Source organism: Trematomus bernacchii, unplaced genomic scaffold, assembly GCF_902827165.1.
Source record: "Trematomus bernacchii unplaced genomic scaffold, fTreBer1.1, whole genome shotgun sequence".
NCBI lineage: Eukaryota > Metazoa > Chordata > Actinopteri > Perciformes > Nototheniidae > Trematomus > Trematomus bernacchii.
The window spans coordinates 1,591,333-1,618,038 of record NW_022987547.1 but is presented as its reverse complement, the minus strand read 5'-3'; the positions used below and the strand labels follow the sequence as shown (position 1 = coordinate 1,618,038).

Here is a 26,706-nt window from a genome sequence, read left to right as displayed (position 1 = left end):
TCTGTGAGAGGCTGGCAGTGCAGTTCACATGCACACACACACACTAACACACACACACTGCAGGATGTAGAGAAACCAGGGCGCTACATATCACAGAATTTGTGCACAGTCTTTGAACACATAATTCTTAGCAAACATATTGAGTGTGTGGTTTCCCTTAGCACAGGAGACTGTACATTGATTGCTGAGTTCTGAAGAAGATTCTGACTGTGCCAAACAAATCTGCTGCCACATTGACCTGACATTCAATCTTTTGGACTGGAGATATTGTTCAAATTAAACGTCTTTGACTGCGTAGGCTGGGTTTCCATTCAGTTTATCCAAATTCATTTCATCTGTCTGTGAGTCACATATTTTATATTCAGATATTTCTTAAGACCTCTATTTACATATCCATCAACAGCACGGGGTTTCCTACATTTTTTTAAAGGTGTCATTTGTCGTGAGAACTTGCAGTTTTAACTTAATAGAGTGTGTATGTGTGTTTTTATGCGACTACTTCTTGCCACATGAATAATTTTAAGGGATTTTGAATCTTTAGGATTCAGATGGGAAGTCTGGAACATTGTGGATGCACAAGAGCTTACGGCGGGTGTATGCCTGGAGATGCTAGTTATGCAACTCATTCATGCTTGCATGCACACAAACACTCACACACACACACACACACACACACACACACTCCAACTCATGCTTCACTATATCGATGTTACTCACTGCCATCTGGGTCCACAGTTTATACTTATTCGACATTGCCTTGTAGGTTTGCTGGGTGTGACATATATGTGTGTGTGTGTGTGTTTTTCTCACTCACACACAAAAGCAAGATTAGCCGCACATTTATGTTTTATGAATGAGGCACCTGTGGAGACGCATTATATTCATAGGTTGAGAGGAACACATAGGGGAATATTTTTGATGAATAATCTATTGGTGACATTATAGTAACACTCACTGTGAACTGCCCTTCATTAAAAGCACAAAGAAAGATAAGCGATACAAACAGTTGCAGTCTAAATCTGGCACACCTGAACACTACATGTCTTAAAGGTTAAAGGAAATGGCTGTTTGGGAATGTCCTGTGCCGCTCTTGTAAAGTAGCTGCCCAGGTGTCATGCACTTGCTGTAAACCAGAGGTAATGCACAGTCTTAACAGCATTATAACAATTGATCTCAAAATGCTCTTGAGACTTGAACATGTGCCAAAGAAGCTGATGTTTGGCAGAACATTAAGTGGGAGAGAAGTCACACATTCTCTTATGAAAAGGCAAACACCTAGTGAGCCCTTCAGAGGACAAACTCTGCTACACATCATCTTTTCTGCTGCAGTGAAGACCTTGCTAAAGCTACTCAATACATCTCTGAAATGTATCTCATTTTCATAACCAATTCCTTAAGTGGGGATGTACAATGCCAATGTTCAACTACCTTAAAGGCAACCTTGAAAGCGTGTCCTCATTTGGATACAATCTGTTGTTAACTGATTTTCAATCAACATATTCATACTGCTGCTTGTATATGTTGTACAGTAGTCCATCAGTAACATTTTCATACTTCTCAAACGTCAAACCTTTTTCTTGAAACTGTCTTGATATGATGGATAGATGATAGATGTTGTCCCCCTCCAGCCAGTTATTGCTTTCTTTTCATTTCAGTTTGGCATGGGTGTTGAATTATTCTTTAGGTAGGTGATCCATCATCGTGAAAATAAACTTGTGCTACTCCAGCAATAAGGTACTACAATTGCAGTCATTTTGAAAATGTTCCTTGAGTCAGCTTTTGTAAAAGGCAACTGTTCCAGCTCAAAACTTCATTACATCATAAAAATATAACGAAACAATGCCCCATTGTCACCAAAATCAATATTTGTGTGCGTGTGTGTGTCCCTCTAACTAGATATTTTGTGAATATTTTAAATATCTGTTTTTCATGATTCAGGTCTTTTTTACAACCTTTGCTTGCCTTTTGCTATGCTTTGCGGAAATGAGCACAACCAAACGTGAAACTGGTGGCAAGGCTGTAACCCATATTTCAAATGAGTTGTTAGATCCTATAAAGGCTTTAAATAGGTTAACATGTATCATTTATACTCCTACCCCAGCGTTTGATATGCAGTCCTTTAATGTGATACAATACGCAAAATAAAAGGTGTGGCATTGCGCAGTAAGGAAGATTCTACATACAGGTTTTTCCGGCATTTGTCACCATCTTCCCTCCTTTAAAAATGCTGAGGAGCTGTCCATGGTCCTGATTGCTCCTGACCAGCTGATGTTGCCACAGCTATTAGTGGTGGGACAACATCGATGACTCTGACTCCATTTGCCCATTGTCTTTCCACAGAAGTGCATACCAATCTCTCACACAGAAACACACACATACTCACAGGTGTGTCTATGCACATACACATTAACTGTAGTCCTACTAAACCACTCTGCACACATTTGAGTAGTTAGCCGTGAAATATGTTACCGGTTTGATATATCAGACTATTTCTAATATTCGGATACAGTAGCACGCAGCCTACTCTGTTCTTAATATAACTTACAAAGAAAACCGAGAGGAGATTATGCTTATCTGTGGGTTGAGAGTGAGGTGAGGTCTACAGAAAGTGAATTTGTCTAATATGATCGCTTCTCCAAACTTGAGTCCTGCACTCTAGTTTACCTTCAAAATGGAAGTGCTGTTAGAAGGAAACACTTTATTATAAAGTATAATCAAATGCAGCAAACCTCAGAATGCAGCATATATATTTCCATATATTTTACATGAAGGTCATATCTTCACTTGTTACATTTGATGGACACATGGCACACCTCTGCTTGTCTTTGACTCCACGTGCTCCCACTAAAGACAGCAGATTTCGTTGGTGTCTTTCCACCCACAGTTAAGTGGAACAAAGTGTTTCGCTGTGACATCTGATTAATGACAATCCCGCTGGGAGTTGAGGGAAAGCAGGAGCAATCCTCTACCCACCAAAAAAAATCCCATTTAGGATCAGCAGAAGCGAATGTAGAAATCTCCTAATGCACCAATTATTTCATCCTTTATCTATCCTGCATTATCACCGCAGACGCTACCGGCTTACTCAATTACTCTTCGGCAATAAATAACATTGCGAGTGTGATCCATATATTTCTAAATTAAGATAATCCAACATCTTGTCCATGTAATTTTCTGTTGGCTTACATAAGGCAAGATTTAAACGTTGCAATTAATTCCCATTTAATGTTCGTTTAATTCTTAAGTGGCACATCTATAATTCCAAATAATAAATACTTCCTTAAATACGCATAAATCCTTCGTCAAGATTTGTTGTCAAGATTTGTTGTCATGATTTAAAGCCTTAAGTGCTTAAACGGCTATGACGACTGAAGTAAATAAAGTCCTTGTAATGAAAAAGGGACTATCTTAAAAGGATTTCATATACAGCCCAATTTTTATCTTGAATACTTGTCAGGTGATCAGGTGGGTCAATTATATTCAATCATTTTCAATTACTGTCTGTACAATTCTTTAATATCAGGTAAAAAGTGAACATTTGATATAAAATGACATCTTTCTGCAAAGATCAAAGTAACTTCCTGTTCTGGTTTGGACCGGATCAAACAGTTCATTTTATATAAAACATTACGCTGCAGATTTTTTTTTTTTTACAGTGATGCAGTGACGCATGATATTACAATAACCAGAAGCACTGCCTAAATCTAATATGTTGTAATTGTGTTATGTATGATACAGCTCGACCCCTTTTATCTACAACATGGCCGGGGCAAAACATTGATTGAAGATTATCTGAACTGCAGCGATGCTCCACCCAACATGTATTTCTCTTGTATCAAACACTCAGGTTAGTGTAAAAACGTTAGAGGGTCTATAAAAGCCTTTTTTTTCCCACAGTTGTGATGGATTCACAGCAACCGTGATAATCTGATGAGCAGGTTCTGGTGTTGCTGCTCTTCTCTTCTACTGGAGAACTGCTCTGCTCTGCTTTGTCAGCTGATCTGAGCAAATCCTTGTTTGTTTAGGCATCAGCATCTCATTGTGTGCCTCGCGTTACCTGCCTAGGTTTGCTCTCTAAGGCATAATCATAGGCTAATCTTGATAATCAAACATGCTCTATGTATAACATTTAAATATGTTTGAAGCGCCAGCTACAGTACGAGACATTATGTAGGAGTCGGAGGAAATAACTTCCCTGTTCAAACACAACAAAATCGATCTGTCAGCGCCTCAAAAACTCACAATGTATTACATGATGTCTACAATCTGAATGATTGATCGTGGGGTACTGCTTACCTGGTTTGGATAGTACCCGGGTGTCACAGGCTAACATACTAGCTATTTCTGCCTGTTTCCAGTCGTAATGCTAAGCTAAGCTAACCATCTATGGCTTTAGCTTTGAGTGCCAGTGGTATCAACTCTGCATAAGAAGTCTCGATAGTATTCCAAAATAGTATTCAACATTTAAAGCTTTTCAACTCTAGATAGATGACGAAAAGTTACAAATCTTTTTTTGTATACCTTTCTTACCATATTTGAAAACGCTATTGTTTGAGGGTATTGATCTGATCCCACAGAAAAACAGAATAAATGTTAACCTCTGGTGCAGGCTCTTGTTGAGACTGAGTTATGGGATCGGCTTGATGCACACAGTACATTCTGGGACTTTAGAAGTTCAGCGAGAGGCCACAGTGAGCAGAGCAGATTTAGGATCAGCAGCTAAATGAGTGGGTTTGGGGATTGAATGATAAGCATGGGGGTGATGGAAGGGAAAGTGCACGCATCTGTTTGTGTGTATGTCTCTGTTTGTGTTTTTGTGTGTGCAGGGGGGAGACAGAGATAGATGGAGAGAAAAGACAGATGAGGGAGGAAGAAAGAAGTTGTCAGAACACACACACACACACACACACACACACACACACACACACACACACACACACACGTTCTGAGTTGTTTCCTTAAGAGAGGGTCTCATTATGGTGTCCTTTTTATATATTCAAACCAGATTTCACTGTTTATCGGTGCATATTGAAGGTTACAATTGGCACATAAATGTGTGTGCATGTCCCCTTTGCAGTATAGCAGTGTGTTTACAAAATGTTACGACGTGTTAGGCAGAGCTGTGAATGTGTGATTCACTGGAAGTGGGAGGAAGTGGAGATGCAGACATCATTCCCGAGGCCCATAAAAAGAAACCTTTAAAAGGTCATTCTTTATTCTTTCTTTCTTTTGTTATCATTGCAGCCACAACCAAACCCTCTACTCCCTTTTCACTCAACCTTCCTCGCTACCTTTCCATTCCTTCTATCCAGTTATCTTTACCTTCCTTTTGAACGCAGCTGCGCTTCCTTATAGAAAGGCAAGACAAGTTCATTTATATAGCACCTTTCAACACAAGGCAATTCAAAGTGCTTTACAAAAAATGAAAGACATTAAGAAAATGGCATTACATGAAGGAAGTCTCCTCTGCTCCCTTTAATGGCTACCAGTAGCTGCTCAGATCTGCTTTAGGACACAGGTACTGACCTGACGAGCTGTGATTGGATCTGGTCCTTTCTACATCCAGAACATGGTCAAACCATACAGTCCAGCATGTGCACTTCGCTCTGCATCTGCAAATCAGACGCTACTCCCTCACTGCCAGTTAGACCCAGGTAACCCTCAACAAAAAAGCGCTTGTCTGATTCCTTGGCTCAAAACTGAGAAATGAGCTACCCATCGTTATCAGGACAGCAGAAAGTCTACAGATCTTCCACTGAAAACTGAAAACTGTTTCAACTGCACGTATAATCTCACTTCTGTCCGTAGCATTTAAAAGGTTTGCCTTAGTCAATGCAGTAGCACTAACAATAGTTTGGCTTATTGAAAACGAATGTACTTGCAGTATTCTCGCTTTTTCTCTCTATTGTGTCTTCAGGGTTGAATGCACTTATTATAAGTTGCTTTGGATAAAAACGTCAGCTTAATGACATGTAATGTAATATAATGTCAGCTACAAGGCCATGTCCTGGGGTGTCAGCGCAGAGGACAACTAGAGCTGCCACCTCATGACGTGTCGTGTCCCCATAATGACCAGCGAAAGGCAGGAGAACAGAATCCTGTGTGGATGCTACTGTAGCTAGGTGTGGTTTAGTGCACTAGCTGCTCTGTGGTCTGCAGTGATGTGATGCGGCGGCAGCGTTACACAATAAGAGCAGCCAGTGAACTCACTCACCAGTCTCTGTGTCTTCCCGTCCTTGTCTGTTCTCTATCTGTGTCTCCGTGTGATTGTGTCTACCTCCGACAGCCCTGCCTGCACACAAAGAGATGGATGAACCAGGCTGGCCCCTCACTGTGTCTGTTTCTCTCTCCTCTCCTCTCAGCTCGGGTTTATTGAGTTCACTCGATTTGCACTGATAAATTTGATCATAAACCTCTGAGCCGCACTTCTCCTGTGCAGACGCTGACATACAATGCTTGAACTCCCCTTCTGCTCGAGTATATCATAGTAATCAGGAACATATTGCATGTATGTGTGGTGTGTTTACATCAAGCGTGTAGAGAAAAAACAACACAGCTGTGCTTTATGGAGCTGGAATGTTTGTAAGATTGGGTTTTTCACTAGTTTATGACGCATATTTATAGGGCAATAATAATAGATTCAATCCTTTTAAGGAGACTATCAATCTAGTTATTTTTTATTTAGGGGCAATCTTTGTTGAAACAAACCCTACTTATCTTAAAGCCTTACATTTTATCCTGCTTTTACGTTCTGTGATAATAAAAACTGTGATCATCTCCTGTTGCTTTTTATTTAACTGCTATTATAAATGACTTCTAAACATATTATTCTTATTCTGAGAATCACAATCAGCAGTTTGAGCTTAGTGCACTAGCATGAAGTGGTATTATGAGCCAGGATATGACCAGTCGCAGTGAAATCACTCTTGAATGCTCGGAGCTGTGATAGGAGGAGAGCGTTGCCCTAGTTTGAGTCTGGCGTAATTATGTAACGCTTGAGTACCTGCAGCACCAGCGGCATGACAACTTCAGAACGTGGATCTGGGCAGTGGCGAGTCAGTCAGGAAGTGCACACCTCTTTTCAATCCTTTTTGCGTGTTATGAAACTTAATCTCATATTGAAATGCAGGAGACAAACTGCACTTGTTAGCTTATTTAGCATTCAACTGACTCTCCCTTATTCCATCCTTCAAATTCCTCGGGTTGTTACTTTTTCCTGAATATTTCTCCCTCAAACCTTTTCCCAATTCCTCTTCCACACCATCCCTCCATCCATCTCTCTCTTGTCTCTCTCTTCCTGTGTGCCCCTCTTCTTTCAGCTCTTCCCCCTCCACTCCTAATGCCACATACCAAATGGAGGGTGACAGTATGCAGCTGTGGGTTTTGTCCTCCAGACAGCGTCTTGGAGAAAAGCTTAGCCACACACACACACACACACACACACACACACACACACACCCGCGTACAGACAGACAGAGGGAGGGTTCGGCACTAACCTGGCGCTTTCATCTGTCACTTATATAATAGTTTTAAGATGGAGTTGCAGTGTGTGGCTTGCATACATGATGCAGTCAGACAGGAAAGTCTTTGCAATGAGGAAGATAATGTATCATAATGTAACAACACACTTAACTCTCTTCTGTTTCTCTTGTTCCTTCTTCAGAGAGCAAAGCTCCATGCTGCCTTGCAGGAGAAAAATTGTCTGAACCTTGAGCTGATCACACACCACCTGAAGACGTCCAAGTATGACCAGGTATGGCTCTGACACATGTGAAAGCAAGGAAACACACACACTGATGATCAATGGCCATGCTATGATCAATGGTAAAATATATTGTATCAGGCACTACTAATCATAGGGGCTACATACCACATGCACACGTCTTATAACTATCTGTAACATCAGTCATACGTTGCCGGCTGTGATTCATCTCTGTAGATCAATACACCTGCAGCCTGGTTACCATCATTATATATGTTATCATGTGTTGCCTCTTCACGCCAACGATGTATAAATGTGCTATTAATGTCATGTTTTCCGTCTTATACACACACATCATTGCTGCGTTTCTTTTCCCGTAATCGGCCTTCATCCCCACTTCACACATGCATAGATAAACACACAGACCCAGACGGTAGGCGATTAGCTTCTCTGCTGCTAATGGTGACTTTCACAATGGGGGCACATATGACACAGGTCCAGGGACTCAGCTCGGAGATTTTGCTCCACCATGCCACACAAGAAGATGCCATCTGTGCACCGCCAAGGTGGGCACAGAGATGAAAAGGAAGTTGGGGAAAAAAGCGTGTCAAGTCTCATATGAATGAGAGTGACGGGCTGCAAATAGTGGAAGATGCATAGAGAGAAAATTAAGGAATAAAAAAGGAAAATAGGAAGGTGGTGATGGCATGTAACATAGTTATCACAGAAACTAATAATACATCTTCCGGAGACAGTTCAGAGTTAAAAGAGAATAAAAAAAGTTTGACTCAAAATCATAGTATTTATTGATAGTCTTATATTGGACTCCATACAGTGATTCAATGATTTAAAATGGCTAAAGAAGTATTTGAATTTCAGTACCAGCAGCCCTTTACTGAATAATACAGAATATGTATCTAACATATATTGGATTTTATTATATATGGAAGGTATAGGCTAAAATGCTAACTATTGGTTTCATTCCCAGATCACTGTTTTTAAGGTTATATTTGATGTCTTACTATCATCTGTTCTTAAATTATAGATTGGTTTTTGAGGTTATTTTTGCTCATAAATTAAGTGTATTATAAATGATTATTTAAAGCATGTTTAGGTATGTAAATTAATGTGTAACAATGATAATTTAGCTGCTTGTCCAACGGGACATAGCTTAGATGCTACTTAAGCACTTGTCCTACATTTCCCGATATGAATAAAATCATTGCCTTTGCAACAGTCAGAGAGTAAGCACTTTGAGTGAGCTTATCTTTTTGTCTGCTCATCTCTTTTGCCCGTTAATGAGATGATTGGTGTATGGCTGAGGGATGGTTCTGCCTGATCCTGCGAGGCCACCTTTAGAGGAACCAGCTTAGCTCAAGGCCTCTGACTGATGAAGGAACGAGACGCAGAACGCTCAAGTCAGCAGCTCTTTCTCATCAAGCCTAAATTGAAATGTGCTGATTAATTTCTCCTCCGACTATGAACTCCAATCAACCCTCCAGCTAAAAAAGAAAAGAAATGCCTCTATTCATGAATATAAAAAGTAGGTCTACTGCAAGGACAAACCTTGTAGAAGTTACCAAACTTATTTTCCCCTTTAAAGTATGTAAGGGCAAGCATTTCCTCTCACGTTGTAATGTTTTTCCTGGTGCCTGTGTCTACCTTTTATATTGTTTATAATCCTCTTAACCTCCTTGCACTTTTTATCTTGTTCTTCTCCTATCCCTCCCTCCCTTAAAATGGGACTTGTTTCCTGTTCACGTAGGTGCGATCAGACTGTGACCAGCTGAGACAGACCTTAGCTGTCGTGAGCCAGGAGAGAGACGTGGCCCAGCAGCAGAAGAGCCACCTCCAAGGCAGAGTGGAGAACCTGGAGCAGGTTCTGAAGGTGAGATGTTGCTAAGCTTATGTTGCTATATCCCATCATCTCAATTACATGATCCCATAAACACTCTCATGTATACATCGCTTAACTTTGCTTCCTCCACCAGTATGCTTCTGTGCATTCATCATTTAATCCATGCATTATATATCTTTTATATGAGCAAGTTTGAGTTTATTGTCCAATCATAGCATCCTTCGCATTAGCACCCTTTTACCTATCACTTAAAGGGCACATATTTTGCTTTACATTTTATTACTCAATTTTATACTGTCTGTCCGAAAGTACCTGTATTTATTACCCTCTGATGTAAAAGCCTAATTTTTTAGCCTGTCTCTTTAAGGTCCCCGACCTAAATCAAAGAGACCTGGGGTGTTTCTCAATCTCGAGTACGCTTGCTTGGTAGCACATGTCTTCCAAGCATCTTGCTTCAGAAGCGAGGCAAGAATACTTCCTGGCATTCGGAAAACAAAGAGTGGAACAGGCTAGCAAGTGTGCAGGTGTGCGTCATATGAGAGGCCCCGCCTTACATCTTCCGCCACAGATTTGGGGAAATTGGTCCGTGCGCAAAGCATTGTGGGGATTTTAAGACCGCAGAGTCTACTCATGTGCAGCCTCGAAATTTCTCCAAACGGAGTACGCCGGGCTCGGTAGAATTCCAAGTATGCTGGAGATTGGAACAGTACTTCGGCGGCACTCGATGACGTAGTATGCTTGGAATAGTGGCTCTGGAGCAGCTTTACTCGAGATTGAGAAACACCCCTAGAGACTTGCAAGAAAAATAACTTTTGCAAAGGTAGTCCTCAAGCCGTAAAAAACTCTGATGAGCCTGAATGGGACATAGGAAGGGGAGCCAAATCTGAATGGCTTGTGGGATACGATGTTTTATGATTTTTTTTTTGTCTTATTTCCCAGTCTGTCTGTAGGCAGGCACTCTAGATATCCAAATATGCGCACAAGCAATGATAACGTTTTTTCATATCCCCTTAAAGCTTAACACTGTGGAAAATCATGTACTTGATTTCTAACTATGACAACTTTGACTTCTGAGTCATCTTCACTGCTTTGTGGTATTAGTTTTAGTTTAAAAAAAGTCCATGTGATCCACACCAGATAAATACACCAAGTATTTTGAGTATTGTGGAAAAGCCGTCTGTGAGTTTCTTTCTGAAGAAAACTCTTAGATTATTATTCCTCAAAGGATTCCAATTTGCCATTTTTCATATAGTCCTTTCTTTGCTCACATTTAATGATCTGCAGTTATGGATTAGATTATGTAAATCAATCTAACTTTAGTTCAGGCTTCAATAAGATGAATGTGAAATTGTTTCTTCTTCATCTCTCCCGTTATTTGTTGTAGAAATCCACTGAGCTATATGTCTCAGAGACCCTACACGTATCTTTCTGCTGAGTAGGCAAAGCAAAAGAATCTAAACCCTTTATCACCACTGATTCTATCTGTCCGCTCTTTCTCGGACATACTGTATATCTCACTACATTTCTCCAGCTTTCCAATCTGCACTCATTCATCCCTCGCTCACTACGGTGGTTCTGTTCTCCTCGCACAATTCATCAGATCTGGAGGTTTTTCAGACCCCAGAATCTCCATCTCCCAGGTGTTGGTTTTCTGCAAAAACTTTAGAAGAAGGGTATTGCAACTCATGAGGTGAAGTGTCATTGCATTCATGGAGAGGCTCTTTTTTTCCACCCTGTTATGGTCTGCCAATAGTAATCAGACACAGTCTCAGTGCGCCGTGAGAGGCACTTTCATTACAAATCCTCGCCTCCCTGCATCTCCTATTGATTGCCTGTATGTCAGGATATTTGAGAGAGAAATGTACCCGTCTGAGAAAAACTGACCCGCACCCTAATACAGCAAAGAAAGGTTTGTCACTTTCTTATTGTGTATTGATTATGAAGACAAAGAGACTATTTAGAGAACATTACACAGGGCGAAGTGGGAGGAGAGAGCAAGATGGAGGAGATGCAACATGAAGAAAAAAAGACAGGCTTTTTCTTTTGTCAAAGCTAATGAGATACAGAACTGTCCATCTTGACTTTAAAGTTATATAATCTGGTAACAAAGGGAGTTATTGTCAGATGTACAGGAGGGGAGAGAATACTGCGTGGCAGGCTTATACCTACAGTCTTCATCCCGTGAGTCACACTACATATACAGTAGTACTTCCCAGGATCTGTAAATAGTCAAGTCCAAATCTCAGGTGTCAGGTTTACAGCTCATCCAGGCAGTAAATATCCCCCGTCTCAAGATCTTTGTCTTTACAGTATTGTGTAACACACACATTCCCTCGTCATCTCTGTAGCTGCAGGCAGCAGCAGGCAGCAGCAGGGTCTCAGTGTCTCTTGTTTGTTGTGATCCTCTTTTTACATTTACTCTGTCATTTAAGTATGGCTTTATTCTACTTAATTCCAGTGGCAATCCTTTTATTTCTACTTGTAATGCTGTTTATGTAGGAGTGGTTCTAATAGCAATTGAACAATGTCTCAACCCTGATATTAAACATTTTCCAACATTTTTAAAGAGATGAAGTTGCCCTAACCATCACTCATATTCGTATTTTGATCTTATAAATCCTGGTTTTCAATACTGTTCTGTCTGCAACAGGTTTTCACTTCCTACCAGACATTACATTACACTTAAAGGTGGGGTAGGTAAGTTTGAGAAACCGGCTCGAGATACACTTTTTGTTATATTCCATGGAATGTGCTTTGACAAAAAATCCATACAAAAAATGTCATCTGTGGAAGCCGTGGCGCTGTAAAAAGTACGACCAATCATTTTAGCCGGCCCGGCTAAAGTAACTGGATGGCCTACCTGCCTGTCAGCCTTCCATCTGTGCACAAACTTATCTCGTGCCCTCATTGGTCATGTGCGCGTTCGTGTGTGTTGGAGGAGGGGCTCTGTAAGGAAGTGGCAGATTTTTTCCGGCTGTGTATTTTCAAATTCTAGCACACTCGAGCTGGTTTCTCCAAAATTACCTACCCCACCTTTAATACTTTCTGAATATGCACAGCCCATGTGTTGGAGCCAATTTGAATGAGTATATCTAAAAGATATCTTTTGAGTTATGGCCTAAAGTATGATTAGGAAGTCTGTTTTAACATAACATCACAGGCTGTTTGCTGAAAATGTAGGTTAGTTCATCAAGCCTTCCCTAAATATCCATGAGTTTAAAAAATAAAGAAAGTGTTCACTAAGGCTCCAGTGACAGCCTCTCAGCCAGCCCAGTGCTCTGCAGCTTAAAACTTCTTCCTGATTATGCAAAGCAGCGGCTGCCTGCTCAGGACACCTCGAAGCCACTCCGGGAGGTAAAGAGGCTTTTCTTTCCTTTTTTCAAGGCAGAGAGAACACAGAGAGAAAATGATGAATGTCAGAGCCTTTTAAGCTGTCTTTTCTTCCTAAGCCCTCTGAAACATCTTATGGCCTTAACTCTGTTTCTGCTAGATGTGACAGCTGGTCGTGACTCCGGAAAGATAGTGTATAGTCATGACTCGGCTAATTTGGGAAAGGGTAGATTGAGGAGCAGCGTGGGTGACCAGGCGTTACAGCTTCGTCTGAGTCACTTCGGAGTAGGCTGCATCGGATAGATATACATTACAAATGAGATACACATCCCATACTGTATCATTCTTTCACAGTGAAATCAATTTTGATTTAAAGGAAGAAAAATGTTTTGGTTTCTCTTTCCCTGAAGTGGGATACTGTCAAATATACTGTGTAAATAACATCCTTCAACAAAGCCACATCCTCTCTGTTTCTCCTGCAGCATATGCAAGAGGCTGTGGAGCTGAAGCAGCAGCTGCAGACAGAGCATGAGCAAGCCTTGGTGGCCCTTCACACCAAGCAGAAGGAGATCAATCAACTGCAAAAGGTATGGCCATACGGATACAGGCAAACATTTGAAACTGGTTATTGAAATCTTATTTGTTATCATTATGACATCCTGAAAATCCTCAATCGGCTCGGAAAAAAATTGGAAACTGGAGTTACTTTCTTCTCACATATTCATTGAATCAATTCATTGTCCCTTTCACCGGCCTGTTTCTTTACATTCATGGGAAAACACACTTTTCAATAGGTATACAAAACTGCTGTGTAGGTTCAAACAAACCAACCTCTTTTCTGCTTTTTGTGAAATGTCGTTGTTCTGTGCTTGGAAGGCTTCTTTCAGTCTGACAAACGCACATATTTGTGTTTCTGTTTATTTCCTTCTTCTTTAATGTCATATATATTTTGTATATTTATCTGTACCTTTTAATTTTTCTTTGTCTCCCTCCTTTTTGTCAGTATTTGATGTGTCAGTGACCAGTTTCTGCTGAATCACTGTCATTGAATATCTGATACTGTATCAGAAAGATGAAAAGACCTCAGAAAGCTTTCAAAAAATCAGCAGATTTCTTGAGAAAATGCAGCAACACCTTTTCATATTGTTCGATAGTGTGACGAAGATCTCTCTGCCTAAAGTGTTGCCTTTCTTGCTGTTGATACATTTGTAAACTCCTTGTGAACTTCTAAGGCTTTTCAAATGTCTAAAATGCTAATTATATGCCTTTCTGTTTACCAAGTCTAGCCCAAATGCGTGGCACTAATTTATGCAAGAATATTGTAATTAAGGAGTTTGGGGATGTTTTCCTCTTCATGTCTGTCATTCATAATTCACCCTGATTTACTTTTTCAATCCTACATTTTTAATTGTTAAATGAACAAATATTTACTTTTAAACATTGTATTTCTTGTCCTGTTGCAGTGTCATTTCCTGTTAATTATTTACACACCATAAATAGATCAGACAAAAAGCTAAAAAAAAAGCTTATTCAAATTCAAATGACTGATATGTTAATATTCTCATACCCACTGGACTAGATCACACAGGCTTTGATAAAGAGCTGAACAGTGACTGAAGCTTTAGTAATCTGTGAGGTCTTCGTGCTAGTTGTCTCCATGTACCTGCTTAATGTCCTGTATGTGCATTGGTGTCTGTTCAAAGACCAAACAAACACACAGAAAAATATCTAGGCCAAGGCCCAGTAATGTACGACTAAACAAAAAGGTGTTTCATGATGCCTTGAGCCACTTCTTAGACACTAACAGACCCCAAAATATATCCTACTGCTCATCAGAACCGTGCCATCAGGAGTAGCATCTAGAATCTATTCATGTACCAGTGCTGTGATCAACCACTGAGTCTCTGCCAGGATATTGTGTTGACAGTATGTCAGCTGTGTGCTGTCATCTTTACCTCATGCACTGTGATCACAGTGTCAGGTGCCACTGTGTGTTTCTGTTTGCTCTCTGCAAGCTCAGGTCCAAGCTGACCAAGAGCTCGAAGAAGCACTACACCTGTGAGAGGTTAGGTAACATGAACACAGCACAAAGATCTTTTTACTCAGTGTCACCTTTTTCTTCAAACTACACAGTGGCTGCTCTTGTTGTGAAGGAGGTTTTTTAGTTCAATTGCTAAGATGTAATTGGTCAGTTGTCCCACGACAGCAGGTACAAGAACACTAACAGGAGATAGAGGGTGACACACACTACATCCCAAATCTGGTTACTTTATTTACTTTCTGCTATTATAGTTTTACATTTCTGAAGTATACTGTATGCTCTATAAAGTGCCTTCAAAATCCCCACAATAGAATGAAAAAAAGTGCCCATGACTCTTTCTCCGCAAAATCCCCTGAATTAAAACACAATTTCTTTTTTCCGGCTTTACCAATTATTTTATACTTTTTACACTTGCTTTTAAACATTATTGTCTGCCTCTTAGTTTGTCATATGTATGCGCCAGTTCCTCTTTGACAAATCTCCAGGGTATGAACAGGTGGTTACATTTAATTCAAAAGTCAGTACACGGTATTATTTGTGGACAAACACTGTAATACTGTGTCGGTTATCCAATACTGCAGCTGTTTGTGAGCGATACATTTGAGAGTTGAAAACAAACAGTGGCTCAGCTTCTTCTGTGTTTTCTGTCTTATTCCTGCCTGTTCCTTCTTTACTATTGTTTTGTCAAATATTCTTTCAAACTTAACAATGTTTTCCCCTAATCTTGCAGTCAGGCTGACCTTGCATACCAGATTTCCCTCTGATCAAATCTCCGACCTGCTGTTTTCATCACAGATGCTTGTCACTGGATCATCTACTTAAATGATTTTCTCATTCCACTCTTAAACCCTTTTTGTCACGACAATAGGTTTCCGACTCCTCTGAATGTAGTTCAAGTGAGGTCAGGTTATTATCCATCTGAAGCACTTTAACACGGTTTTGCTGAACAAGCAGCCTTAGTTTGGCTCCGACAAACATCAAGAGTTTGGACAGAGAAATGGAAACTCCACCAGAGTTACTTTCTCACAAATTCATGAAATCAATTCATCGTCCCTTTCACAGGCCTGTTACTTTACATTCATGTGAAAATATACTTTTCAACAGGTATACAAAACAAACCAACCTCTTGACTCTGCTTTCTGTGTACATTCCTTATTGTGTGCTTGGAAGGCTTCTTTCAGTCTGACAAACACACATATTTGTGTTTCTGTTCAGTTCCTTCTTCTTTCATTTTGCTTTTGTATATTTGTCTGTATTGATACATATATTATTGTTTTGCATTTTATCTTTTCCTCCTTTTGCAACGTTTTCATTTCTGTGTTGTGTGTTTTTTTCTTTTAATTTCTCTTCTTTCTTTACTTGTTTCTGTCTCCCTCCATTTTGTCTGAGCAGAACAAAAAGGACAGAATGTTTCAGGTATTTATTTTCCCCCCTGAATAGTTTCATATGTGAATTTTCCGCAAATCACTAAAGCTTCCAAAGCTTTTTCCTGGGTATTTTGTGCACATCGAGAATCCATATGTGCCTAGATTGAGTACTATTATATTCACCATACATCCCATCCATCTTCCTTGACTTCCTGTGATATGATATCTATGATATGGCATCTTTAATTCCTATACTGTGAGTCTAATAATCCTCTTAAATCTTTCCAGTACTCAGGCTTTGTTATCAGAGTGTAACCGGGTTGTATATGAGCAGCTGCAGCAGTGCAGATGACTCTACACATCCTTTGATTAGACTGCAGTGGTTTCAAAATAACATGCTACTATATAATGAAACAGCCTCTGTAGGGATCCTCTTCTAATTGCTTCTGTGTTTGATCAGCATTAATAGATGAATCGTTGGCTGTTCTTCAGAGAATTAATATCTGAACATTACATGTAATGAAGTGCCCTACATGCTTTGTGTGTTAAGTTCCCCTCATGAATCATTCTTTACCTTCCCCTCTCCCCCCCCCCCCCCCCCCTCCTCTCTTCTCTTCTTCTCTATCAAAGGTCAAGGTTTGTGACCTGGAGCAGAGATGCAGGTCACAGAGTGAACACTTCCATCAGCTGTCCAACGAGCTGCTGAATTTCCGTTTGCAATCAGATACTGCGCACATCCCTAAAAGTAATCCCGACTCCAGATCCCAGATCCCTCTGTCATCAGAGCAAAGACGTTCACAAGTCAGCCTTGGATTTGAAGCCCACACAAAGACAGGTGGGTCTCAGCTCTGGACAAAATACTTACAATGATAATGTGGCAACTTGTGCTTGAAAGAACTGCACCAATCTCACAGATTTCTTTGTGAAATTACCATGATTGGACTACTACAGTGTTTGGTGGGCTTTACAATCGGCCCGACACCTCCAAATGGTGAACATGACTCATCATTTTGCATAAGATTAGGATGGTTGAGAACGTTTGGCGCATCTGAAGTTGACTTGTTTCATTGTTTTTCACAGAAACCAATAAGAAAGAACGTATAAAAACGTGACTGACAAAGCTATTAAAATGCAATGCTAAATCTCAATCGAGTACTTTTCATAGGAATAAGTCACATTCACTATTAGGGTAAAGTGTATCCGTAGTGTTGTCCACACGTTATTAAAAATAATGAATACATAATAGATAAAAGTATCAACCAAATCACATGTGATCAAAGGGCCTGTGATCAGAATGAAATGAGTCAGAGTGATCTGATCCGCAGACAGCTCACATCACAGCTGCATCAGCTCACTCCTGACCAGAGGTGGACACCATTAATGGCGATACTGCTTATTCATGATCAATATCTATCCTAATTGATCACAGGCCTGATGTATGACATGAATGTGGTTTACCACATTAGCATTCAAACACACATTGTGCAACCTGCAGCGGCAGCAGATAGAGCCGTATCAGCGATGTAGATTTATACAGTCTGGCAGAGACCAGGGTCTTTGAAGTGCTGGAAATCCTGTTTTATCTTTTCCTTCACTTTAAACAGGGGGGGGGGGGGGGGGATGCTTTTGTGCTAATGCATAATATTACTCATTCACAAACCAGAAAAGCCACTGATACAGAGGAGCCATGTTGTTGACTTGCTTTAATATCCTCAAGGAATTTAGCTGTTCACACCCTTAGACCTCAGTTTTCTATTTCCTGCGTTTTTCAAGTGTGTGTGTGTGTGTGTTTTCTTTCCCCCGTGGACCTCAGTGGTATTTAAGGACAAACGTGTTGCAGATGTGAGGTGTTGATGGGGGTGGGAAAGCCTCTGCCATGAAGAGTGTTTGCTGTACACTCGCTTCAACAGGAGATCAATAGCTGTACAATGAGCAGCAAATGGGTGCAGAAGGAATGACAGTTGCTCTTTATTTGCTATGGAAATCAATGTCTCCCAGGCAATGAGAGCGCCTCAGACCCGCCGCTCCTGATCTCCCGGTTCTTACCCCGCCAACCACAGACTGGAGACAGAGACAGACAGGACCTGCTGTCTGTCAAACACAACACCGTGACAACGGACCGCCCCAGCAGCCCCCGACAGCGGACCCCCTCCGAGGTGGGACTGTGTGACTGCATCATCTCATTAATGCTTGAGTCACTCACCATGCTAGTTTTCCATGTTCTCAACATTAACCCAGTTACAAAGTCATCCATTCAAACTTAATGGCTGTCATTGCTTGCTCTTAGGTTGAGTATTACCTATGAATAGTGTTTATATGTGTGAGTAATATTCATCTTTGGTTCTGGATCTGTAGATGGAGGATGAGGCCAGCCCCTCACCCAGGTCCAAGCCTCGTTACACAGGCCAGGTCCGCCTTTGCACTGCCCGATACAGGTGAATGACCTCAGCTTTCGGGAATGATTGTATTGCATATAATCTTAACATAGTATAATAATATAATCGTTAACTGACAAACTGCTTCTTTATTTGGAAATGATTTAAAAAAGCTGATGTTAAAACTCTGAAATTCTCCTTTTAGCTATAATCCTTACGATGGACCAAACGAGCATCCTGAAGCAGAACTCCCCCTTGTGGCTGGGAAGTATCTGTACGTGTACGGAAACATGGATGACGATGGTTTCTATCAAGGTGAGAAGAAAAACAATACTCCAAGATGACATGGAAAATATTGATCAGTTCCAACTGGAAAGTGAAGCCTAGACAGAAACGGAAAATGATGGCATCTTAAAGTTGAAAGATTACAGAAGAGCAAGAGGTGTCCTCTGTTTTCTTTCAAGTCTATGATTTGAGTCCCTGTCTGCTGCTGCTGAAGAGAATGCCTGACAGTCACAACAAGCGTGTGAATCAACACACATTCATTATCCAACAATGAAAATGAATGCCAAGACCTTTGTTAGTTATTCCACAGTCAATTTGTTCTGTTTACAGATTTGCATTTATTGTCTAAATGCCCTCTGAACATCCTTTCTCAATGAGCAAGACTTATACTGCACGCTTCATTGTTGCTATGGGTGATGAGGTTTTAACTTCTTTTAGAACAAGTGAGTTTTGCAGCTTGTGGACTCGATAAATAAATTAGAAAAGAAAATGGATTTAAAGAAAAGAAGAGTTTCAGATTCTTGGGCTAATCTCTTCAGAATTATGAAGGCCTCTCCATCAGAGGCAGTCCTAATCCCCCTGACTAGCATCGTGCAGACAGCGCGTCCCGCTACAGACACAGTGGCAGTCAGCTGCAGTGATTCATCCGCTGTGGGCAGAGAGATTGCATGGCATCGTGGAGGAGCCACGCAGGAGGGAGACTCGGGCTTCGGACCAAGCTGTCGTCAAGATGAGACCTTGGTCCCTTTTAGCTTGATGACTAATCCAGTGGGGCTCGGCTTAATCATCAGTGCACACAAACAACGCACTCCCTCACTTGCACACAAATACACGCACAGATGGGCTTAAGGTCTCACAGGCCACTGTGGAAAAAAGGATTGAAGACAAGATGATAGGGAGCTTTTTTTAAACTTCTTCCCCTGGGAAACAACTACAAATCTAAGATGGTTTTTTTTCTGCATTGACCGCAGAATCCACATGCTCAGGGGTGTTCCTCGAAATGTTCAAAAGCGGCAAACTAAAGTTCAAGATCTTTGAAATGTTGAAATGTTTTCTCAGTTTGGTGTTTACTGGAGAGGGTGCAAAAGATCAGAGAAGCTGTGGTAAATGTTACATCTGAGAGAAAAGTACATAGAGAATACCTACTGTATGTTTACATATCTCCCACCTCTCACTCACTGACTCATTCCCGGCCCGCAAGGAAAACAGCTCTCACTGATGATGACGTGTATCCAAGTTCCAGCTTTCTTTTGCCTTTTGTCTTGTTATAAACTACGAGTGAATTCCTATTTTTACTTTATCTTAAATCTTTTCAGTATACAGTACAGATGGTCTTGATGGAACACATTTGAACTACATCATGTTTTATCGTATTTTATCATTTGATAGTATGCTTTGCTTGTAGAATCTTATTCTAAAAAGTAAGTAAAGCTTTTAGTGATATTTAGTACAATATTATTTCTGAAACGTGGAGAAGTAGAAGAATAAAGTAACATATAATTAAAATATACTTTTTAAATTAGGTGCTTTACTGCAGAGTTATTGAACTTTGCACGAGGCACCACAGAGGGACTGTTAAGCTTTCCTAGCATTTTCAAGCAGTTGGCATTAGACCTTTTGTTAATTCATATGGACCAGAATAACAGGGAACAATGTTGAGTCATGTATCTCCTACACCTTCCTCTCTTTATCTTTCTGCGTCACAGGGGAGCTGCTAGATGGCCAGCGAGGACTCGTTCCTTCCAACTTTGTGGAATTTGTCCAGGACAAGGAGAAACTAGCAATTCAGGCCGGCGATGGAGGGGAGGAGCGCGGCTCACGGGACCATATGTCCCTGGCCTTAGTGGCTTTTGATGGAGGTTTCTCCCAAGATGGCCCTCTGGGCTCATGTAACGCCTTGGTTCCCTATAGCAATGGGACAGGGGGGCCCCTGGACCCTGAAGACCTGGCGGAAGACGTTGTGCCTTATCCCCGAAAGATCAACCTGATCAAGCAGCTGGCACGGAGCGTCATTGTGGGCTGGGAGCCTTCACTCGTGCCTTTAGGCTGGGGGAACATCTCCGGCTACAACGTGTTGGTGGACGGGGAGCTCCGGGCCAGCGTGGCGTTCGGCGGCCGCACCAAGAGTCTGCTGGAGAAGCTGGACCTGGACGACTGCGTGCACCGTGTGTCCGTGCAGAGCGCCACGGAGCGTGGGCTCTCAGACGAGCTGCGCTGCACCCTGCTGGTGGGGGCCAACGTGGTGGTGGCTCCCTGCGGCCTCCGGGTGGACGACATCCAGCGCGACACCGCCGAGCTCTCCTGGTTGCCGAGCAACAGTAACTATGGCCACACCGTGTTCTTGGACGGGGCGGAGCATGCGGTGGTAAAGCCGGGAAGGTACAGACTACGCTTCATCAATCTGAAGCCCCTGACAGTTTACAAAGTGTCGGTGGTGGCACAGCCGCACCAGGTGCCATGGCAACTGCCGCTGGAGCAGAGAGAGAGGAAAGAAGCCGGCGTGGAGTTCTGCACTCAGGCGGCAGGTCAGCTCTTTTCTATACATAGAGACACACTATCAATAATATATGCCTAAATCCATAGCAGATGATTGTCAGTCGTGTTTTATGTTTGTTTTTTTACATGTTTTAAATTATCTTTGAGAAAGATGGAGATGACAGGCTGCTAGTACTCTGTTTATTTCAGTTTACTGTAATACCAGCCTGAAATGGTAATGTCTCTGTGCTGTGGAAGAGTACAGTACAGCAATGCCTTACTCTGCTGCTGATGTGTATTGTATTTTGTCTAGGTCCAACACCATATTGCAGAACAGGTCAGAATCAAACATCAGTTCTGGGCTGGGTTTCCCAAATATCTGAGCACTAACAGATGTTCTCCCATTGCAAACTAATGGGAGTGGACATTAGTGCTAGGATACTTTTGGAAGACAGCTATGGTCATTATGCTGTGAATGCTTTTGACATATTGATCAATATGAGCAATCAATTAAGGGATCTTGGCAAAATCGCATATATACAGAAAGATTTTTTTATTTACAAACCATGTGGCCAATAATGCATTTATTCAACATTTCAAAACACTTTCTGTTTTGAAACCAAATTCAAATGCAATTTTGCCTAAGTTTGCTTACTGCACTGAGCATATCAGTAATTAGAGAGCAGCCAGGCATCCCACGATATGATCAGCTATTATTCTGATGAGTCATTTCCTCAGCCTATAGCCTAGCCTGTAGTAACCAGTGCTATATAAAGCAGTTCCCCTCCGCTGCCCACTGAAATGACCATTTTGTATGAGTGTGCATTTGCCTCTGCTTGAATGCAGTTGTGCATGTTTTCTCCAGTGATCCAGGAGAGTGGAAGACAAAGAATGAGCTGTAGTAAGTCTCCCTGGATCGTGTCCTGCATGCGGAGAAGACAGCGCTTCTCTCAGGAGAACCACAAGCACACATTGTTTTATTTTACCTTCATCTTTTTTTACCGCATGAAGAGTAGTTTTCGGTACTATACAAGAGGTGTTCATATTTGATGTTGCACAATATGAAGATTCCCCTCCACTCCTCAGTTTAATAAAGCTGTATCTTTGGTTAGACAATGTTAGTGTATTGCTATCATACCAAATAATCAAATACTTTAAATGAAATGTAATAATCACAGCACAAAACAACTGTTTAATATCCCTCACTAGCAATGTCACATTATCACAAGTAAAGATAATGCCTTATGTAACTTCTTTCACAGATTTAAGAATGCAGGACAAATGATAAATGAACCCTGTTTGTTGTTTTATGAATCCTCACCCCACCTCACCCCCTCAGGCCCTCTCCCATGTTTGTGGCATGATTGTGTGTCCCAACTTGTGCATTTGATGAATGCTTCACCTTGTTTATATATGTGCTATTAAAACTGTAAACTATGATATCAATCGTAACTGTCCTCTCACCTCCCAGGCCCCCCCCAGCCTCCCCTTGATGTGCAGGTGCTTTGTGGGCAGGCTCCAGGGGTCCTACAGGTACGCTGGAAGCCCCCCATCCTCTCCCCCACTGGCACATCTAATGGGGCCAATGTGGTGGGATACGCAGTCTGTACTAAAGGACAGAGGGTGAGTTTGAAAGGGTTTGTATGGCCTACTTTGTGAGTGATTGTGAAAAGGGAAATACTGTGTACAGTAGCAGGCATTTGGGGAGGGATTGTTCAGACTTCCCAGGCATATGGGATCCATATTTCAAAGGCCTATACAGTATGAGGTACACAGATACAGTATTTCATACACTGTAAGGTGTTTAGCCATATTAGATAATGTTGAAACATGAGAACATACATTGTAGATGAGGTGGTATTACCCTCTGTTGTTGAGTTTAGCATTATGTCATCAGAGCCCTCAATGCACACAGCAGTGCCCCCTACCTGTGAGTCATGATCAGTGCATGACTTTCAATCTGGGCCCTGCGAACGCCTTGGAAAGCTCTCCCACTCCCTCTGGTGACTGGCTGCCAAAGTTAATCATCGCAGTCTGGTTCCATTTTAAAGGCACACTTTCAACCTTATTATGTGCTTTACATAGAACAAATGATAAATTATGAGGGGGTTTGCTAAAACACAGAGTAAACTAACCGTTTACTGTTCTTTGGAATCTAAGGGTTGAAAAACAAGTTTTGTTGAAAGAAAATATGGAGCTTCTGTTCATCTTGACATTTGATTTCCTCTATTTGAATGCAGATAGCTGAGGTGCTGTTCCCCATGGCAGACTATGTCACTGTGGAGCTGACGAGGATTCAGTGCCTGGAGGCGAGGGAAGTGATCGTCAGGACGCTGTCCGTGCAGGGGGAATCCCAGGACTCCCAAATCGCCGTCATTCCAAACAATCTCCTTGTGCCTGCACCTGCGATCCCCCTTCCCCCTCCAATGCACCCCCACGCAGGCCCCCCGCCACACCCCCACCCGCAACCCCACCCTCAACCCCACCCTCAACCCCACCCTCAACCCCACCCTCAACCCATCCCTCAACCCCACCTCCCATCCCCTCACCATCCTCACGCACCACCCCAACTTCCTGGTCCACCCCAGGCGCAAGGACAACAACTCCAACCTCACCCTCAACCCCATCCCAGGCAACCCCACCCAGGCGGGCCCCAGCAGCCCCACCCAGGCGGACCCCAGCAGCCCCAGCTTCGCCCCCCACATCCTCAGCCCCTGCACCTTCAGCCCCGCCTCCCCCACCAAGGTCCCAGGCCCCAGCACCAACTGCCTCTGCTACCCCACCCTCATCACCACCCTATACCTCAGAGACCAGTATGTGCCAGAGACCTGGATGCCAAAGAGCACGCGGCCCACCAAGGGGGGGCCTTCCCACCGGGCCAGCCTGGCTGGGACCCCTCTCGCTCGCCCTCCTCCCAGCCTCCTGGGCCCATGCAAGGCCACACTCTCGAGGCCCCTCCCTCTGCTAATCTACGCTCGCCCTCCCCCCAGAGGATTCTCCCTCAGCCCAGAGGCACGCTCATCCCGGACACCGTGGCCAAAGCCATCGCCCGAGAAGCAGCGCAGAGGGTGGCAGCAGAGAGTGGCAAGGTTTGATGAAAACAATAAATCCATCACACAGATGATATGACACAGTCACAAAAACTAAAACTCACAACACGACAATTACCATTGAATTCAATTTGTTATCATCACTGAACGTTTTATATAAGACAATATGTTTTTGCATTAAAAGTAAAGTATACGTTTGTCATATTTGCTTACACTGACACTATATCCTGAGCAGCAGTGATTACAGATGGTTCCATGATTCCGTTTCTTGCCTAAAATGTTTTAGGAAACATCTTTCTCAGGCCATGGGCGGTGATTTGTTTTGGCTCACTGTTATATTTTTGCAAACTAGTGAAAATGTGAAGATGAATTTGAAATGCTACAACATCCAATAATGAAGTACCGCTGGTATCTCACTTACCTCACGTCTCATGCTTGTTTCCAGGGCGACAGGAGGCAGGTCAGATACGGAGAGCAGGGTCGTACGTTTCACCAGCATCACTCTGACGAGGAAGAGGAGGATGAAGAAGGGTTTGCACGCGGCCGCCGAAGAGGACCCTCAGTCGATGAGTTCCTCAGAGGCTCGGAGCTTGGGAGGCCGGTAAGAAGGACATGATAAGTGATGACTCTTCTACCTCCTTTTGTCCCAGTGTGTGTTTCAATGGACAACCTCTTCCACGTGTGTGTGTGTTTGGACGTGTGTGCATGCATGTCTGGGTGGTTGCATGCTTACACTCCTCTGCCTGTGTCTCTGTTTGTTCCTGTGTGTGTGTGTGTTTGTTCTTCCATGTGTGTTTGGTGTGTGCATGTATGTATGTTTGTATGTATGTGGACTTAAACAATTGCGTCTGTGTGTTTGTGTTTGTGTGTGCGACTGCCAATAGCCTCACTATAGTCACAATGAAGAGTATCACAGCGAGAGCAGCCGGGGCTCTGACCTGTCTGACATCATGGAAGAGGATGAGGAGGAGCTGTACTCTGAGATGCAGCTGGAAGAGGGACGTCGACGCAACTCGCACAACACACCCAAGGTGCAGTTCTTTGCACTTATTCTAAACCCAAGAGTCATAAGCACCCAAATTTAATCTAGTGAACTGCACAGGCACAGATGCTTCAATTGAGACTGCTGCCTTGACATGCATTTAAAATGTGTTGTTAGTGTGTGTGCTGAGTTTAATTCAAATTTATAGGAAGAGAGCTAAAAAAAACAGAGTTTCAGCACCATGGAGAGAGACAGACTGGGTTTTAATCCTAAACTGTGTAAATAGCTGGGTGACGCGTCTCCCCTTCATCCCCCTGTACAGAAGTGAAGCCAAAATATCCCAGATATGGGAGCTTCCATATTTAGCTCTTAACGTCATCGGTACCCAGACTCTTTGCAGTGGGAGGTTTGAGTCGTGGTATCGAGGTCCCGAAGCACGAGCAACCTACCTGCTACTTTAGCAACACAGCAGCTGATTGGCTAGAAAGACACAACTAACCAGTTAATCCTCATAAATATGAATGTTCTTTTACGCAGACCTGCGGTGATTATGGAAAGCTAAAGTTACATCGCCTTCTCCCAGAGCCTTCGGCTCAGTGACTGCTTCACTCAGAGCAGCTGTCAATCACAGCTGTCAATCGTGACGCTTCACTCTTTTAAAGCATCACCCACTCACGAACACTCGAACATACATCAGCGTGGTAAGAACCAATTACAACTAGTGAAACCATTTCTTTTGAATTTTCTCTTTTATTTGTACTTTTTGGTTTGGCCCATGTCCCACACGAGATGTTTTGGCTTCACTTTTGAGGAGCTCTAATGATCATCTTGCATACAGCCTGTGGTTTAAATGCTTTTAGACAGCATGATAAACATATCCGTGAAGAGAAATAGTACTGCAGCACCATCTTCTGTGACGATCCCGTCTGAACCGATGTTTGGGATATTAGTCAGCCAAATGTGCTATATTCCTAAATTCTTCATTTAAGCTGTAGTCCTTTTTTATGGAATGAGATTATACTTGGTAGTAAGCAGCCTATTGTCTAGAATGATGGAAGGTAACGTTGAGCTGCTGCAGTGTTGCATCCGGCTGCCACACATTACAAATGAGAGCAGCTTACATTTTTCAGCACCATAGAGAAGGAAAAAAAAGATAGAAAGAATACGAGCTTGAATGTTTCAGCTCCATGGAAATCAAAGAAGATACTGTGGGTGTGAATGTGTTCAGCACCCTGGACAGA

The 26,706-nt window shown here is 42.2% G+C and overlaps 1 protein-coding gene across 1 annotated transcript in view; it reads left to right on the top strand.

Annotated features, from left to right (window-relative positions):
* LOC117476268 (RIMS-binding protein 2-like) overlaps positions 1-26,706 on the top strand; it is a 58,512-nt gene that overhangs the window by 21,259 nt on the left and 10,547 nt on the right. The window contains 12 exon segments of the mRNA XM_034122664.1: positions 7,664-7,753; positions 9,468-9,590; positions 13,373-13,477; positions 16,929-17,133; positions 18,297-18,454; positions 18,654-18,733; positions 18,879-18,988; positions 20,665-21,483; positions 22,905-23,056; positions 23,674-24,522; positions 24,929-25,084; positions 25,368-25,514. Of these exon segments, the coding sequence (XP_033978555.1) occupies positions 7,664-7,753; positions 9,468-9,590; positions 13,373-13,477; positions 16,929-17,133; positions 18,297-18,454; positions 18,654-18,733; positions 18,879-18,988; positions 20,665-21,483; positions 22,905-23,056; positions 23,674-24,522; positions 24,929-25,084; positions 25,368-25,514 (2,994 nt within the window).